Raw genomic sequence first — 18668 nt, 5'->3', positions numbered from 1 at the left:
TTCACCAATTTGGACTATTTTGTGCATGTCCATTACATGAAATCCAAATAAAAATCCATTTAAATTACAGGTTGTAATGCAACAAAATAAGAAAAATGCCAAAGTGGGGTGAATACTTTTGCAAGGCACTGTAGGCATTATAGGTAATGAAAGAGTGGACTAGCCAAACAAGCTGCTAAAAAAGAAAACGTAGACACAAGTATTAGTCTCTCAAAAACAGAAGGAAAGAGCATAGTATGGAAAGAAATTATTAAAGAGTGGCAGCAGCAGTGGGATAAAGGAAGACATTTATACTCCATACAAAATCAAGTCAAGTGACTTTATTGTCATTTCAACCATATACAGCTGGTACAGTACACAGTGAAATGAAATAACAGACCTCCAGGAACAATACACTAACTACATGAGACGACACAGAACTAAATAAAACATTTCTACACACGTGCAAATGTGTGCAAACAACACAAGGCAATACAGTAACTACTGAAACAGGAAAAACAGGCACAATAAGAGACAGTTTACCGCCGACCAGTATACAGTTTTAGTATGGAAGTGTCTGATATAACAGGTAGTGCAAAAGATCAGTGCAAAAATGTAACGGTATAAAAATGCTGTGAATGTAAACAGCAAAATAGAGTCAGTATTCTGAAAAATAAGGGAAGAAACAGAAAAGAGAAGACAACCATGACTAGGTTAAGAATAGGATACAGTAAGCTGAATAATACACTTCACATTATAGGGAAGCATCCAACTGGCTTTTATGGTCATTGCCAGTTAGCAGAAACTGTAAAGCATGTGCTTATTAATTGCAGGAAATATGATGTAGAGAGAAATGGAAAGATTAGGACTAGCAGGAACAGGAGTAAAGACTATACTGAAATGTGTTGGGAGTAGACAAGGCAGAAGATGCTTGAACAGCTTCCTAATAACAACAGGATTGATGGGCAAAATATGAGATACTGGACAATGTAGGAGTTAACTAACCCCAGAAGATGGCAGTAGTGCAACACTCAGGATGCAAGCTGCCGTTAAAACTCGAAGAATAAGAAGAATAAGTGGAAGAAGAAGAAGAAGAAGAAGAAGAAGAAGAAGAAGAAGTGGAGGAAGAAGAAGAAGAAGTGGAGGAAGAAGAAGAAGAAGTGGAGGAAGAAGAAGAAGAAGGAGAAGAAGTGGAATAAGAAGAGGAAGCGAGGAAGAAGAAGAAGAGGAGAACCGATGATACTCCAAACCGCTAGATGTCAGTGTTTCAAAAGAAAACCGTGCCTGACAAAGCCTGAGCTGTCCTTCCGAAGACTAACGATGTAAAATAAGTGGACGTTAATAACTGGTCTAGAATCAGTTCCACGTTTCGCCTGTAGTGATTAAAAACTAGAGCGGGTTACACAAAGCCGATCCCGTGTCAGTGTAAATGGGAAAGTTATATCGTGAGCCCTCCCCTAACCCCCCCCCCCCCCCCCCGCAAATATCAAGACTTCAATATGGCGACGGGGGGATTTCAGATAAATAATACAAGCTAGTGTTTAAATTTAATAACAAGTCTGTTACTCGTTGAAGATTAGTATGCCGGAAAGCAGCCGGTCGGTACTTACAAAAACGTACAGAAATTTTTCATAATGGAAACGCGAGGTATAGAGCAGATGTTTGACTTTCAGCGGTAAGATTCACATTTAATATTTCTGCTAGGTTGAGTTATTAGCTAGATTAGCAAAGGAGCTAGTTAGCAAACATAGAAATATAAGCTAATGTTAGCAAGGTTATTGTAATAATTGGTTTAATAGGTATATGGTTAACTAATAGCTCGTCGTGTTAGCTTGGTGCAAACTAGCTTTATTTTCACAGATAACATACCCTCGTTTGGCAATGATTAGACTGCATAGCTAGCTTTAACTTAGCAATAAGTTGCCTAAATAAGGAGGGCAAGCCGATACCTGTCGAATTATATAAGCCGTCGTGAGTCACTCTAGATAGCTAGTATTATTATATTGTAAGTAAACAATAATAATCAATCAAAAGAAAGATGATGGTATGCAGCTAGCAAACCTCAGTTAGATAAATTAGTTCATTTGCGAAGCTCTAAAGGACGTTTTAAAGGTTCCTTTAGTCTTTATGTGGCTTTAAACCTGTTAGCTTCTTCACCTGTAGACTTAAAGATATTGTTATACAAGTTTTATCGAATTTAAATGGCATGTACTTTCCATAGCTTCGTGTCGGCTACATGAGTGCCCCAGAGAAGACCTTCAATACGATCTCAGTAACTCTGGTGTATTTAGCAGCTCTGTGTTTTACTGCGACATGAATCAAGTCCGTGTTCAGGCACAGTAGAATTGATTAATTTGCATTAAGTTGATTCCTGAATAATATATACTGGTCAAGAATAGATTTTTTTTAAACACCATTCCCATAGTCAAATATATACATTTTCTACTGTATATAGATCTGAAAACTGCAGTGTTCCAGGACTGAAATATGTTTCTCTTTGGCATGTTTCAACCACAGTTATAGCATTTTTAATTTACCCCGAAAGTGAAAAAGGAGACGGTTTCATTTAAATATCCATTCCAGTTCCACTAAAAGATGCCCTGCCTACCTCTACATTTATAAATTATTTCCAAAGTTCAGACATAAGCTTACAAGGGGAAATGATTATGAGCATCATGCAATCAATCTCTGTCTCATCACCTGAGGTAAAAGGTGACATTTTAACACGTGCCTCATCTTCACCTTGAACAATCTCGCTCGAATGATCTCTGAAATGTCCGTCAGTTACTACAGACAGTTAGAATAAGCACACAGCCAGCATAAGAACTGAGTTATAGCGGCACAGTAGAAAATACAGGCTGTGCAAAGTAGTGCAGTAATGAAGATAGCAGCAGTGATATAAGTAAAATTAGGGACATGCCATTCCAGTACTGAATATTTTCTCACTGATTCATATTTAAATATTTTACTCATGACCAAAACTTTCTTTGTAGGTTGCCAAGTGATGGTCTGATCCTGTTACTGCTGCTGCTGTACTCCCCAGTTGGCCTATGCTTAATGTTACTACGTATATTTATAGGTGTACATGTATTCCTAGTGAGTTGTGCACTTCCTGACAGTTTTGTAAGACGGTAAGTAGAAAATCACAAACAGTGGGGGTTTTTAGTTATAATTGAATGCTCTAGGTTGTCCCATATTGATTTGTCCCTGATTGCGATAAATGACGGTGCATTTTCTATGTAATTTTTTACAAATGTTTTTTTTTTAATGTCCACATTTCCAGTATTATCATTTTTCTGCTCTCAATGTGTTTGAACGCATCTAGAGTGTTAAAAAAAAAAGATTTATACCGCTTGAAACAGCAAATCATGGTTGAACAATTTCCTGTTCCTAGTCACCCAGGTGTACTAAAAAATTTAAGATGTCAATGGGAATATACTTCAAATATTTTGTATATTTTTCCCATATGAATTCATAGCTGTGCCCATAATTGCACACCTATATTTAACAAAGGTTTTTCTTTATATATATATATATATATATATATATATATATATATATATATATATATATATATATATATATATATAAACCTGGGTTTATAAAGCAGAGTATTTTTGTGAATTTTTTTAACAAAAGATTAAACAATAAAGACAATTTTCACAGCCTTCTTTGCTCATATTTACCAAGGGTGCCAGTATTAGTGGAGGGCACTGTACATGCAGAGGAATCTGGAAACTGACCTCCAACATTTGCTGCCAGTTCTCAGGAACTGTGCTTATTTATAAAGCAGATATTTTGAGCTCTGCTGTAATGCAGGCATTGCAGTTTGTATTACTAAGTTATGTTTAAAGCTGGGATAAATGTTTTATCATAGAACTCATAGTATACATATGGTATAATGCACATATACCTACATTCATATGTATTTATGATGATGTTCTATTGCACATGTTCTAGTATAAACAAATCTGATTGAACATGATATGTATACAATTAAATTTGTGCCAAAAGTATTGAACGTAATAAAAAAACAAACAAAAATATACAATGAGAAAGAAAAACACTCTGAAACGAAAACCGTGAATTCGGGGTCAAAAATGTAAGATGGTCTTCAAATATACAGCATTCTATGTTAACAGTTTTCTAAGCTTTGTTTTCGTTAAATAATGGTTTATGAATGTGCTGGCAGAATTTTCCGCTTACACTTTTAAACTTTTCGCTTTCAATCTGCAAGTTTATATGGCACAATTCTCACGTGTGGGCGCGCTTAATAATGGTTTACTCTTATTGGCTAGTGAGATTTGGATCGACAGCTCAACTTTCCAGCTGAGGAGGAGGATGACGACGACGACACCGCTCCATGCCGCTCCTAAGAGCTCATCTAAAATAAAATAGTCGTATGAGACTATACAAACCTCAAATATTATTTACGAACTAATATATTGATTAAGTAGGTAATTTCCACTACAAAGTACAAACACTATACCTATACCGAGAATCACATCCAGGACACTCGTCAAAATTTGCGACACTAAAGTCTCTACTTCCGGGTCAGGGAGCTGTTGATCCGAGTCTCACTAGTTCACTGTCTTAATTTTCAGATTGTTTTTCTTTGTCAGTGTATGTTTTTGTTAGTTTCATGAAAAGCTATGTTCAATTTGGCACAAAGTTATTTCCATAGATATGGATTGTAATAATGGAGTTATTGGTTAATAATTATGGTGTTTTCTCATCAATTAATCATGTGATGTCATGAGATGATGCCTTTGCATGTTAGATTATGATTGTGAGATTTCACACACACACATTTTATTTATATATATATATATATATATATATATATATATATATATATATATATATATATATATATATATATATATATAAATAATATTCACACATATATACACACACACAGAGAGGTACATCTCAGAGATTTGAATATTGTGGAAGTTTTTTTTTCAGTAATTTAATTCTAATAGTGGACCTTTCTTATATTCTAGATTCATTACACATAAGGTGAAATATTTCAAGCCTTTTTTGTTTGTTTTAATCTTGATGGCGGCTTACAGCTAATGGAAATCCAGTACTTCAGAATAAAGAATTTATAATACAGAAATGTCGACCTGAGAAGAGCTCTATTCAGCTAATTAACTCAAAACACCTGCAAAGGTTTCCTGAGCCTTTAATCTCTGTCTGGTTCAGTACACACAACCACAATCTGCAGCATCTACCAGGAGATTTTAGAGCACTTCATGCTCGCTTGACCTGAACCCCATAGAGAATCTATGAGAGACACCAGACTCAACAATACAGATGAGCTGAAGGCCGCTATCAAAGCAACCTGGGATTCCATAACACCTCAGAAGTGCCACAGGCTGATTGCTTCCATGCCACGCTGCATTCATGCAAAAGGAGCTCCAACCTCCAAAGAACTGAGTGGATAAATGAACATATTTTTTAGAAGGTAGACATTTCTGTATTATAAATTCTTTATTATAATATTTTGAGATATTGGATTTTTGATTTCCATGAGCCGTAAGCCATAATCATCAAGATTAAATCAAAGAAGGCTTTTGAATTTTGAAATTCAAAGAAGGCTCACAAAGATTTCTGGCTCCCAGGTGTCTTTTATACAGGTAACGAGCTGAGATTAGGAGCACACTCTTAAAGGGAGTGCTCCTAATCTCAGCTTGTTACCTGTATAAAAGACACCTGTCCACAGAAGCAATCAATCAATCAGATTCCAAACTCTCCACCATGGCCAAGACCAAAGAGCTCTCCAAGGATGTCAGGGACAAGATTGTAGACCTACCCAAGTCTGGAATGGGCTACAAGACTATTGCCAAGCAGCTTGGTGAGAAGGTGACAACAGTTGGTGCGATTATTCGCAAATGGAAGAAACACAAAAGAACTGTCAATCTCCCTCGGCCTGGGGCTCCATGCAAGATCTCACCTCGTGGAGTTGCAATGATGATGAGAACAGTGAGGAATCAGCCCAGAACTACACGGGAGGATCTTGATCTCAAGGCAGCTGGGACCATAGTCACCAAGAAAACAATTGGTGACACACTACACCGTGAAGGACTGAAATCCTGCAGTGCCCGCAAGGTCCCCCTGCTTAAGAAAGCACATATACATGCCCGTCTGAAGTTTGCCAATGAACATCTGAATGATTCAGAGGACAACTGGGTGAAAGTGTTGTGATCAGATGAGACCAAAATGGAGCTGTTTGGCATCAACTCAACTCGCCGTGTTTGGAGGAGGAGGAATGCCGCCTATGACTCCAAGAACACCATCCCCACCGTCAAACATGGAGGTGGAAACATTATGCTTTGGGGGTGTTTATCTGCTAAGGGGACAGGACAACTTCACCGCATCAAAGGGACGATGGACGGGGCCATGTACCGTCAAATCTTGGGTGAGAACCTCCTTCCCTCAGCCAGGGCATTAAAAATGGGTCGTGGATGGGTATTCCAGCATGACAATGACCCAAAACACACGGCCAAGGCAACAAAGGAGTGGCTCAAGAAGAAGCACATTAAGGTCCTGGAGTGGCCTAGCCAGTCTCCAGACCTTAATCCCATAGAAAATCTGTGGAGGGAGCTGAAGGTTCGAGTTGCCAAACGTCAGCCTTGGAGAAGATCTGCAAAAAAGAGTGGGACAAAATCCCTCCTGAGATGTGTGCAAACCTGGTGGCCAACTACAAGAAACATCTGACCTCTGTGATTGCCAACAAGGGTTTTGCCACCAAGTACTAAGTCATGTTTTGCAGAGGGGTCAAATACATATTTCCCTCATTAAAGTGCAAATCAATTTATAACATTTTTGACATGCGTTTTTCTGGAATTTTTTTGTTGTTATTCTGTCTCTCACTGTTCAAATAAATCTACCATTAAAATTATAGAATGATGATTTCTTTGTCAGTGGGCAAACGTACAAAATCAGCAGGGGATCAGATACTTTTTTCCCCTCACTGTATGAAAGTTCCACTTTTTGAATTAAATTACGGGAAAAAATAACTTTTCCATGATATTCTAATTTTTTGAGATGTACGTGTGTGTGTATAAAATATATATATATATATAAAATATACAGTTGCAATCAAAATTATTAAACCCCCATTGTAAATCAGGTTTATTGTCAAAATTTACAGACTTTCAGCTGTTCGCAATGAAAATCTAACAAAAGCAATTGAAATAGTTCAACACAACAAATGCTTTGTGTGTGGTTTCCCCAAATTCAACTGAAAATGCAGCTTATGATTTCTCCAGTTTCAAAATTATTCAACCCCCTGAATAGAATCACTCACAATGATTTAAATATGCAAAACAGGTGTTGTCTCAAGCACACCTGATGCAACTAATCAAGGGCTTCATTAGTTGCACCAGGTGTGCTTGAGCTGGAACACATGAAATACCTGAACTGGCTAGGGACAGAAAATGTATTAAATACCTGGACATGGCAGAAAAAGGAAGCTATCAGTCGCTGCAACCAGATTTCTGAGAAAGAAGGTTGTGAAAAACACTCGAGTGACTGCAAAACACGGGCAGCAAGACTTGGTGGAAACAGGCACTGAGGTTTTCAATGAGGCGAATACTAAACGCAGAAGGTTTCCATGCCAGAAATCCAAGACGTACACCACTACTGACCCAAAAGCACAAGACAATTCGACTCAAAATCATATAAATAAGCCAGAGAAGTTTTGGGATTCTGTTCTGTAGCACGATGAAACAAAACTCTGAACTTTTTGGCATGATGGATCAGCAGTGTATGTCTGGAGGAAGAAGAATGATGAAAGAACACTCTGTCCACAGTCAAGCATGGTGGTGGCACGGTGATGCTCTGGGGATGCTTTGCATCCTCTGGCACTGGAAGCCTACGGTGTGTGGAAGGCAAGATGGATTCATTAAAGTATCAGGAAATCCTAGGAGAAAACGTTATGCCGTCTGTGAGGAAGCTGAAGATTGGCCGTCATTGGACCTTCCAACAGGACAATGATCCCTAGCATACCTCAAATTCCACCAAGGCTTGGTTGCAGAAGAAGTCCTGGAAGATTCTACAGGTCCATCACAGTCACCTGACTTGAACCCCATAGAAAATCTCTGGTGGGATTTGAAGAAGGCGGTTGCAGCATGCAAACCCAAGAATATTACTGAACTGGAGGCCATTGCTCATGAGGAATGGGCTAAGATTCCTCAGGAACACTGCCAGAAGCTCTGCATCTCGTTTGCAGAAGGTCAGAACAGGAAAAGGGTTCTCTACTAAATACTAAAGATGCTTGCCAAGAAGGGGTTGAATAAGTTTGAGGATGGAGAAGTCATTATATGTATTAGTGTGTGTATGTATATATGTATGTGTGTGTGTATTTATGTGTGTGTGTGTGTGTGTGTGTGTGTGTGTATATGTACTGTATGTATATATGTGCTTATATATGTTAGTGTTTCATTAGCATACTTTATTGTGTGTATTATGGCCAGGTAGAATGCTTCTTATCTTTTCTCAATATATCTGTGTCTTTCTTTCTATTTCAGATTTATAGTACGAGTCATGTGCTCTGTGCTGGGCCTGCATGTAAAACAAAACAACCTGCACCTAAGGGACAAAAATGTCAAGTTGTATGTCAGCAATCACATTACTCAGTTTGACCACAACATTATTAACCTCCTTACCTCCTGCCACACTGTGAGTGTTCTCTGTATATCTCCAGTTTTCTCCAGAGTGGTAACATAATGCAGTCTTGTTTGCTTTTGTGCTCTCTTGTATTGTTTTACACCCAACATTGATTTTCTATATGACTGTACTCTCAGTGAGGTATTTTATTAGCTGTTGTAACTTAATGTTAGCATTGTATAAAATGGTTGTATGGTTGTTGTTTTTTTCTTTCTTGAACTTCTTCAATGAGTTTTCTCAATTAGGTTGACTTCAGATCAATTTAAACCATTATTTTAGGGGTTAAACTGTGATTGCTGAAGTAATATTCAAGTATTACCAAGTAATAAATGACGTTAACATGAAAGCAATAATAAAGTAAAATAAACACAATAAAATAAATGGTTAAAAACTAAAGAAAAGGGTTTGAAATGATAGATTTAAATACCCAAATGGTATAGCACATATTGCAATGGGTTCCAACTTAATGTCACACAATAGTTAAAAGCCAAGCAAAAGCCTGAAGGATGTGTAATCCAGTTATAACCACAAATTTGGAGGAGTAAATTACTAGGTGTCAAGATAGTTATGATACGACTTAAAACAAAGTTATGATGCCCAATGACAGACATTGGTCTTTATAATATGCACAACCAATTGAGTTTCATTTCACATAGTCTAGTTTGTTTATTCAGGCACTTATTTGTCTAATGCATAAAAGCTGCAGAATTTCATCTGACAAGGATTGTTTAACAGTGAATGTGTTTGGGGGTTGTTTTCAAACCCTCAGATAATAGTCCAGTTATACAATAGATAAGCAATACATGCCAAATAATGGCTGAATCTAACTTCTGTTTAAATCTCCTAATTGTACTTTTCCAGCCATTGCTGGAGGGCCCTTCAGGGTTTGTGTGCTGGGCACGGGGCTTCATGGAGCTGGGCACTGTGACAGGCAGCAGGACTGAGCTGGCACAGACCCTGCGTGGGTACTGCTCTGATCCTGAAGCTCTGCCCTTACTACTCTTCCCCGAAGAAGACACAACCAACGGGCGTGCTGGCCTGCTCAAGTTCAGGTGAGCCCATGATGCATACTTAACGTAGAGAACAGTATCAGTGCTGTTTCGTCACCATCATTTCTTTTTATTATATGCATATCAAATATTTCCACTTCCCAATGGCTTTTCAAGTCTGTATCAGATTGAATAATTCATCAGATCACATGCATGGATAGTTCAAATGGACTCTATGATTATTATTAGTAGTAGTAGTAATAGTAGTTTAACTGAATGTGATAGATTTAAAAAAAATTTAACTCTCTCTCTCTCTCTCTCTCTCTCTCTCTCTCTCTCTCTCTCTCTCTCTTCCTCATTTTAGCTCTTGGCCTTTCTCTGTGGCAGACACTGCACAGCCTGTGGCCCTGAGGGTGAAGAGGCCCTTCATAGCTGTGGTAATTATTAGCGAAATATCATCTTTGTCATAATTGTCACCTTGTGGTTTTTAACATAGTACACAGTGCCAACACAATTTTATTGTAAAATGCTTCAAATATTTTGTTTATAGAAAATACCGTTTATACCCAAATGCAGTGAAATAAGAGGTCCCAAATAGACAGTGTCACTGAAAAAAAGTAATGATCACACTAACACTTTCAGTATCTAAATGGAGTGTGTGGTGAAATTATTGAATGATGAGGTTGCATCCTGAGTGTGATTGCACACTGTTTTCTACATGCTTTTATGCCTTTAGAGCAGGGGTTCACAAACATTTTGGGCAAAAGACCCCAAATCTGTGTCCATAAAATATGTGTTGTAACGTAAGTGAATTAAAACCCAAAGCAACATTCCTTGCACTGGCTTACCAGTCTAGTAGGAAGAGTAAACTTGCATGTCTTGACACAGTTTTTCAAAAAGGTGTGATTGAAAGGGTGCATCTCTTTAGGAAAAAAACGACAGGCATATGTGTATATTTAACAAAATAATCCACGCTGGGATATGACTCGTTGTAATTTAGAGGAGCCTGGTTTATATTTCAGGCATTAAATTCCATGCACATACAGAAGCAGCAGTTATGGAGGCGGCATTGTTCACACACCTATCTTATGTACATCTAGAGGTACGTCACATCCGCTAAAAAAAGTCACATCCGCTATAGTTTGACTGTCAGTGCAAAAACATTCCAGTCCGTCCAGGTCGAATTGTAAAATGTTTAGCAGTTCCATGCATAGTGACATTAAACAGACTGATGAGCTATGAACTAAAATAGCACATACACTCGTCATTTAAATTTGGCTTGATAAAATGTGACTCCCAGTAACATTTTAAGATGCAAAATCCATTTTAATATTTCAAGCTATATTTCTCATTTTAATTAATAGAACAGAGGAGATTGTGAGTTTCTCTCACGATCCCGATCCCATTTGTAACTAAATCAACCACCCATTTGGGGACTCCTGCTTTAGAGAAATATTAGACAGTATTTACACTTGGTCTGCATGCCCCTTGAATATCAGGATTGTATCTGCAGGAAGATTATCCACAAAAAGAAAACGTGAAAGACACACCTGAAACAAATTTAATTCAGATTGCTCAATCCACTACAGGAGGTGGTCTGAGACGCATTTACATGAATGCCTTTGTTTCTCCGTGGTACATTTGATAACGAAAACCATTTCCATAACTGACACATTCTTCACTAATGCCAAAGTTGGCACCCTTTAAAAATTTTTACAAGTTTAAAACAGTATGAAAGAAATCACAATTTTGCAGCTACCATTTTATTAATAAAAAAAGCTAAAAATGGAGAATACACTGGATATTATAATGAGCTAATTTGCATGTTAATGCTCAACAAAGCAATTAGACTTTGGACAGTTTGTCCCTTTCATACTACCAGAATGTAACTCACTTTACAGTCTATTGTGTTACAGCTTAAAATCTTGTGTTCTTTGTGCGCCATCATAAACAGAAAGAATTAGTGTATGGGGTCAGAAACAAATCCCCACAGCACTCACACAGAGGGCTGTTTGTCCAAGTGATTGCATCATTATAAGGATATTTATAGTAGCTGATAATATTTATAGTAGGTGATAGGGGGTGAAGGTCACTGGATCAGTTGGTGTACAAATGCCAACCCTGTTGTGTTTTTTCCAAAACTGAGAAATGCTTCATGATTGGTTTTTAATACAGCATGCTGTGTAGCTATGACTGTGTCTGTTTAAAGGTTATGCTTAAAGCAGAGACAGCTGGCAGGTGGAGTCCTAGGGGGCAGTATCCCTAAAGCAAGTTGAATTTAAGCTCCTTGATCAGTTACACAGCACCAACCAATAGACAGGAATGGATGAGACCTCTAGCTGTCCTCTATTAAGAAAACCACCATTGTTGGCCATTTTTGTATTTCTTCTCTTAGAATGTACCAGAATCTTCGTGGCTGACTGAATTGTTGTGGACATTTTTTGTCCCGTTCACAGTGTATCAAGTAAGGTACTAAATATTACTATCTTCCTACTACTGTTGCGTTTTAACATGTCTTGTTTCCACTACAATACCCTGCCTGTAGATTATAATTAGAGATCAAGCAACATTGATTTTTTTCTACCGAATATTTGCATGTTTATGGGCCCGATAACCGATATGCAGGACCAATATTTATTCATTGTTTTATTTCTGTTTCTGACACAGTGATAACACCCCCACTGAACTGAACAAACCGTTTTATTTATAACAATTTTGTCAATTTCATTCTCTCCTTGCATACAAAACAAAACAGCTCTTATTTATACACCAATGAATAGAGGGGTCTGAAGAGTGCAAAAAATAAGAAATAAGTTCACTGTTACTAAAGTGTCTTGCGCGCAATTATCAAAATGCCACAAGATGGAGCCATTTATCAGTAGAGGCGATATTACAAAACCTATATCCAATTATGGAAAAATGCTTAAATATCCGGGGAAATATCAGTAAAACCGATTATCGCTTGATCTCTAATTATAATTCACTGAAAAGTGATTTATGTATTATTCATATTTAATGCAATCTTTATTGCATTTTAATGACAATCTTTATTTAAAAAGTAATAATAAATAAATAAAATAATCCCTTAATAAGTAATTAATACTAAGGAAATTAATTAAATTAATGCAATACTTTTAAGTCATTAATTGTATGGCGTCATTCTTAAAGATCATTTGTTATCTGGTAAGATTTTTTTAATCCACTCTTTTCTCTGTCTTTTTATGTATATATTAAAAAATAAACTATCAGGTGGCTTCCTGCAGTGCAAAGACAAGATGAAGAATCACATCAAGAACTTGCTAACAGAGTCCAAGAGGTACTTGCTTAACCTTGTTTTTAAATATTTAAAAAGTAATAAATACATGCATATACAAGCAGAGTCACATGCAGGGTTGCAGTAAATGTCTTCACAGAAAAATACTATATTCCATGAAACAACTTTATTAAAATACATAGACATCAACAAAATAAGGGCGAAAATAACAGTAAGCAAAATCTCAGTTTGAAATGAATTTCATCCAATGATTATTTATTCATCCATTTTATTGTTCTTCATTCTATAATAACGTGCCATAAAGTGAATGCGGCTTCTTTGGGATCTGTTTCTGCTAGCGGCGCAACAATAAACACAACATTTGGCCATATTGTGTCTGAAATGAAAATTATTCGATATTAGATTCTTGTTTATTGTGTTGTATAAAAGCAACAGCGACCGAGCAAGAGTGCAGTTCGATTGAACGCAGGGTTCGAAAAAGTACTAGAAAAACCTTCAAAATAGGCATTTTTTATCTAGTGGTGTTAAAGTGCTTGAATTATAAAAAGTCTAGAAATACAAAATCACTAAATAACTTTAAAATGTTTATTTTTGATAGAACACGAATGATAAAACACCCCGCTGCAGCACCTCCCCCTCCTCCCACTATTCACCCACTCATTTTGACAGAGATAGTGCCGGTCCACTTTTCAGACCACTTTAGCGACCTTTTTTTTTCTTTCTGTAGGAGTGTGGCCAGTACTGCCTCTCGAGTGCAGGCACACCACTCTCTGAGGCTACTCTGTTTAGTGAGTGGCATAGATGAGCAGCACATAAATTTCCTCCTAACTTTCTCTCTGAGTGATCATTTTACATGTAAACATAGCCGAAATCACAGCACACCCATTGTCTTTAACTTATGTGTATGGTGATTTTGTCAGACAACATCACGGTTATCAAATCAGGATTTTAGCAGAGCAGCAGCTTGGAAATGGCTTGGAAGTGACTGCTGGTTGACATGTTGTCTTAATGGGCCGCATTTCAGTCACTATTTCATACTCATCCCACTATCTGACAACAGCTTTATTGGGAATTCGGCTGCATTAAAATACAGTATGTGATCACAGGCAGTAGGAAAGAAGCAAACAGATATAAAAGGATGATACTAGGCAGAATGCAAATATGATGCGATGACATAATGAATATGCTGATTAGTGCACAACATCTAACTTTCAATTGAAAGTTGACGGCTCCGGTCACTGACCTGGATAATATTGACATTATGGTGAAGACAAAGAAATGCCTGGGAAATTCAAATTTAGTCCAGCATGACTAGAAAGGCACCATATATAAATTGGTTGTGTTTTTTTTTTATTATTATTATTATTTAAATTGTATTATTGTAAATATAAATATGATTTAAAAAGAAGAAATAAAGAAATGTTAGTTATGAAGTATCTCTTGTATATATCCTTGAAACAAAAAGTCCTGGAATTTCATTAGAAGCATCTGTACGAACCCTGTAAACATTGGCACTGCTGTGATTCACCGCAGACACAAGCTCTGCAGGGTGAGTTCTGGTTGTAATCACAGCAGTGCCAATATTCAGTATAACTGCACAATACATCAAATGAAAACTTGGACAAATGAAACCCCCTGTCTAAGTTTGATCGTGTTTTATCTATTGTTCTTGTCTTCAGCTTCTTGCCACCGAGATCGGTGTTGTTTCAACACAGATCACCAAAGCAGACAAAGCTGAACACATCAAAAGAAAAAGGCACACAGTTTCCCACACCACACACCGGGGTAAGTACAGGTTCAGTTGGGAGAAACTGGATAGAGTATTGAGACTGTACTGAAATTTATCAGCTAAGATATTGTATACTGAGTAAAGATGATACGCTGTGCATACGGTGTACACGCTCGGTGGCAAAAACATTTTATTATAAAACATACTATTTTCCCACATAGATTTGGGGGCCAGACCTCGTACTGTGGTACAGGGTTTTCTGGGCTCGAGCGCTGGAGCAGAGGATCCTAGAGTGGTGCGGATGGCACATCAGGTGAAGGAAGTGCTACCAGATGTCCCCCTGAGTGTTATCACTAGAGATCTGTGTAAGACACCTTTAGTATTCCTCACAACAGCAGTCAAATAGCTGCACTAATCCCAACAAAAAGCTGTAATCCACTCTATGGATCTCTAATTTATGGTTTATACTGTTGCACTTACATGATGGTTCTTAATTTCCATTTAGTGCAAACAAACTGTGTAGATACAACTATTACCAACCTGCTGGAGAGCACTGAGCAGTATCATACAGAGCCTGCAAAAGCTGCACCATCAGGCCCATCACGACCTTTAACCTCCACCACTCCTTCTGTTCCTGCTTCATCATCAACTCTAAAGGTGCGAATGATTGACTGATCTCACACTGCCACAGCACTGTATGTCAATATACTAACAAGGATGAGGGGGGAAAAAATAAATTTTTCCATTGAACGTAATTGCTCCAGAATGAAAGCGTTCAATCACACTGTAAAGTAAAAAGATGCTCTGAAAATTATCCTTTTAAAAAAAACTAAATACAAAGAGTAACATATGTAAAGAACATTATTAATCTTTTTTTTGTTCTAACTGGTTTCCAGCTAAAGCTAAAACTTAAAATGTTGTTTCTGTTCAGAGCAAACCAAAATGAAAAATAAATACTTCCCGTATATTAATCCCTCTGTACTAATTTTATCAGGACTTCTTTATAATCAGCACTCTAGACAAGTTAACATTACTTTTCTTCAGACATAGTCCAGTCAGATTGTTTAATAAATAAGAAAAGTCTTTTGTGTGTTTTCCATGTGCAATAGGAGAGCTTACTGCCTGCCGAACCTGCTTGTCATGTTGTGCAAGTTCATCCATGTTTGGTAGACCATTTTATTCATTTATTCTGAAAACGTTTTTGTCTTTTACAGCCAACTGCCAAATCTTTTGGGAAATCACCAGCAGACAGACACATGTCTTTACAAGACAGAAAAACAGCCTTGTATGATTATGCAAGAAGGTAAAATATGAACACCTTATAAGAAAAACACAGTTATGTTTAATTGGGTTGATATTGGTAATGTTTTTGAAAATATTTAGGAACTGATTATACAGTATGTATTGTATGAAAACTACACTAGTATAGATTAGGTTTCGTGTAAGCAGTTCACGTTTGAAAGCTTTTTTTCTGAGATTCATAACACAGGCAAACAGCAGCACATACTCAGCAATGCAGACTGGCAGGTTACCAGTGAGCATTCCTAGTTATTATAAAGCAAAGAAGAAATATATTTCTAAAAGGAAGTCTAAGTATGAAGTCATTGGTCATTTAACCATCGTGTTACTGAGGTGTCTTTCTTTTCTCTCCCACCATTCATAGACGTTACATAGAGAAACATGGCCTGGATCGAGAAGAAAACTCATGAGTGTGAACAAATTGCTCAAGTTAATTGAGGGACCGTTAATTGGAGTTCACACAATGTTCCTAAAACAAGGAGAAGAAAGAATTACACTGACTTTACCTGCAGCATTTGTATTCAGCAAACGTATGGAAAGAAGGGATGGAAATAAGAGGTTTGGAATCAGTTGACGTCAATGGATTTTTATTAATCCTCTTGCATGGCAATCATGCATGTCTTTTTAATTATTTCTCTGCGACAGAAAAAAGATTATTTTGGTAAACAGTTTGTACTACACCCCAGTACCAGTGAAACATCTCATATTATTTTTATAAAGTTTAAATTTAATAAGCAGGAGTTTTGGCATTGTGTGGTACCGAACAAAACCCAGTTTGAGGTTATGGTGTAAGGATATTTGTTGATTCAATATCAGACATTAAAGATCATTTATACATGAAAAATCTTGTTTTCTTTTGTCTCAGAAGTGTCCATGTTAAACTGACATTATGTTTTGAATAGTGTGAAGACAAACTAAATTTCCATTTTATTTAAAATATCTGTGTACATTTAACTCATTTGCTTTAAAAGTCTATCATTTGTGTTATGTATGCCATATCTTTTATCTCACTTGATAAACTTGTGGTGTTTGTAACAAAAACAGTGAAACACTCAGGACCTGCTTATTATATATGACTTAGTTTGCCAGGCAGATCAGTGACTAATATTTACCACCAGTTTATGAAGGTCTTACATTGACCACTAATTAAAAAAATAACAAAGATTTCATGTAGCTAATTTACAAATCTTAATATTGTAGTTTTTCTAGTTTTGTTTTATAAGATACGTGCTAAGTAGACAGACGCTGAGTAATTGCTAAGAAGCAAGTAGTATTATAAGTAGTCTATATCTAATGTTCTTGTAGTTTTTGTAGCTAGGGACCCCTTTAACTTTAGACATAATTTCAATGGACCAGCTCCAGTTATTTCGTGAATATTATTCAAATTTGTACAATAGCAATGTGTGCACACCCCTTAACTAATACTTTGTTGAAGTAGCTTTGGATTTTATTACACCACTCTGTCTTTTTGTGTAATGGCACATAATGACTTGGCAATATTTTACCTCTCTTTCTTGCAGAAACATTCTAGATAAGTCAGATTATAAGGGCATCTCCTGTGCATAGCCCACTTCAGACCACCACACAGTGTGCAACAATTATTTTCACCCCTATGAATTCATATGAGGAAAATATATTTGAAGTATTCCCATTGATATTTTACATTTTTTCTAATACATCTGGGTGACTAGGAACAGGAAATTGTTCAACCATGACTTCCTCTTTCACAGGGGTATAAATATGATGTAACACAGAGGCCAAATTCCCTTAGTCATTGATAACAATGGGTTAAACCGAGGAATATAGCTGTGATGTGTGGCAAAGGGTTGTTGAGCTTCACAAAATAGGAAGTGGCTTTAAGAAAATAGCACAAGCATTGAAAATGCCCATTTCCACTAACAGGGCAATAATTAAGAAGTTCCAGTCAACTGGAAATTTTATGAATCAACCTGCAATTGGATGTGTGTCTATATTGTCTCAATGCACTGTGAAGTGAATGGTTCGAATGGCCAAAAAAATCTCCAAGGATCCAAGTTGCGTCTTGGGGTCAGAAAGTCTCAGAGACCGAAAGATAGAGAGCTAGATGGAGAGCAGTCAAGTTGCTTCAGCTGCAGCAACTCAAGATAGAAAGCAAAGGAGTGAGAACCAGAGAGGAAGACAGGCACAGGGAGAGGGAGAGGGAGAGAGTAAAGCCTCACTGAGAGGCTTCACATTATTTGTCCATGGTCTGGGGAAGCCACAATGACATCATTCACAGTTCAGGGGGAGGAGCAACCAAATGGCTCTGCCTTTTAAAGGACTAGAGGTACATCAGTGCAATAATAAATCCTCAGAAAAAGCACCGATATAAATTAGGAAATTCCTGATTAATATAGTAGATTTCTGTACATTAAGGTCTGTTTGTAGGAGTCAGGTAAAATTACAGCCTGCGCCACAAAACTGGTGTGTTGTCAGGTTCCTATTCATGTTCTGACACAGGATTGATAAAAACAGGCATGCAATTTGATATTCTCTGGAGAAATTTAGACAAATTAGCTGTGCTTCTCACATTGTTTCTGTCAATCCATTACAACACACACACACACACACACACACACACACCCCTAATATACCACAGCTCCATCTAATCGACATTGATAATTACAAGTGTATTAGACTGAACCAGGTTTGGACCTGAGTCTAAGATGAAATAACACTTATGTTATACAAACAATTAAATCAT

General features: G+C 37.1%; 1 protein-coding gene across 1 annotated transcript; it reads left to right on the top strand.

Moving 5' to 3' along the window:
• The first annotated feature begins 1098 nt into the window (after positions 1–1098).
• Positions 1099–16809, top strand: aup1 (AUP1 lipid droplet regulating VLDL assembly factor). Its single transcript, XM_053631157.1, has 12 exons — positions 1099–1654; positions 2973–3110; positions 8517–8667; positions 9517–9707; positions 10009–10081; positions 12040–12113; positions 12894–12960; positions 14598–14703; positions 14869–15012; positions 15153–15304; positions 15862–15950; positions 16311–16809. The coding sequence occupies exons 1-12, from the start codon at positions 1614–1616 to the stop codon at positions 16354–16356; spliced, it is 1272 nt and encodes a 423-aa protein (XP_053487132.1). The 5' UTR covers positions 1099–1613; the 3' UTR covers positions 16357–16809.
• Positions 16810–18668: the final 1859 nt, after the last annotated feature.

This window comes from Ictalurus furcatus, chromosome 8, assembly GCF_023375685.1.
Source record: "Ictalurus furcatus strain D&B chromosome 8, Billie_1.0, whole genome shotgun sequence".
Taxonomy (NCBI): Eukaryota; Metazoa; Chordata; class Actinopteri; order Siluriformes; family Ictaluridae; genus Ictalurus; species Ictalurus furcatus.
Note: the sequence above shows the minus strand (reverse complement) of the source record. Positions and strands in the feature narration are given on the sequence as shown.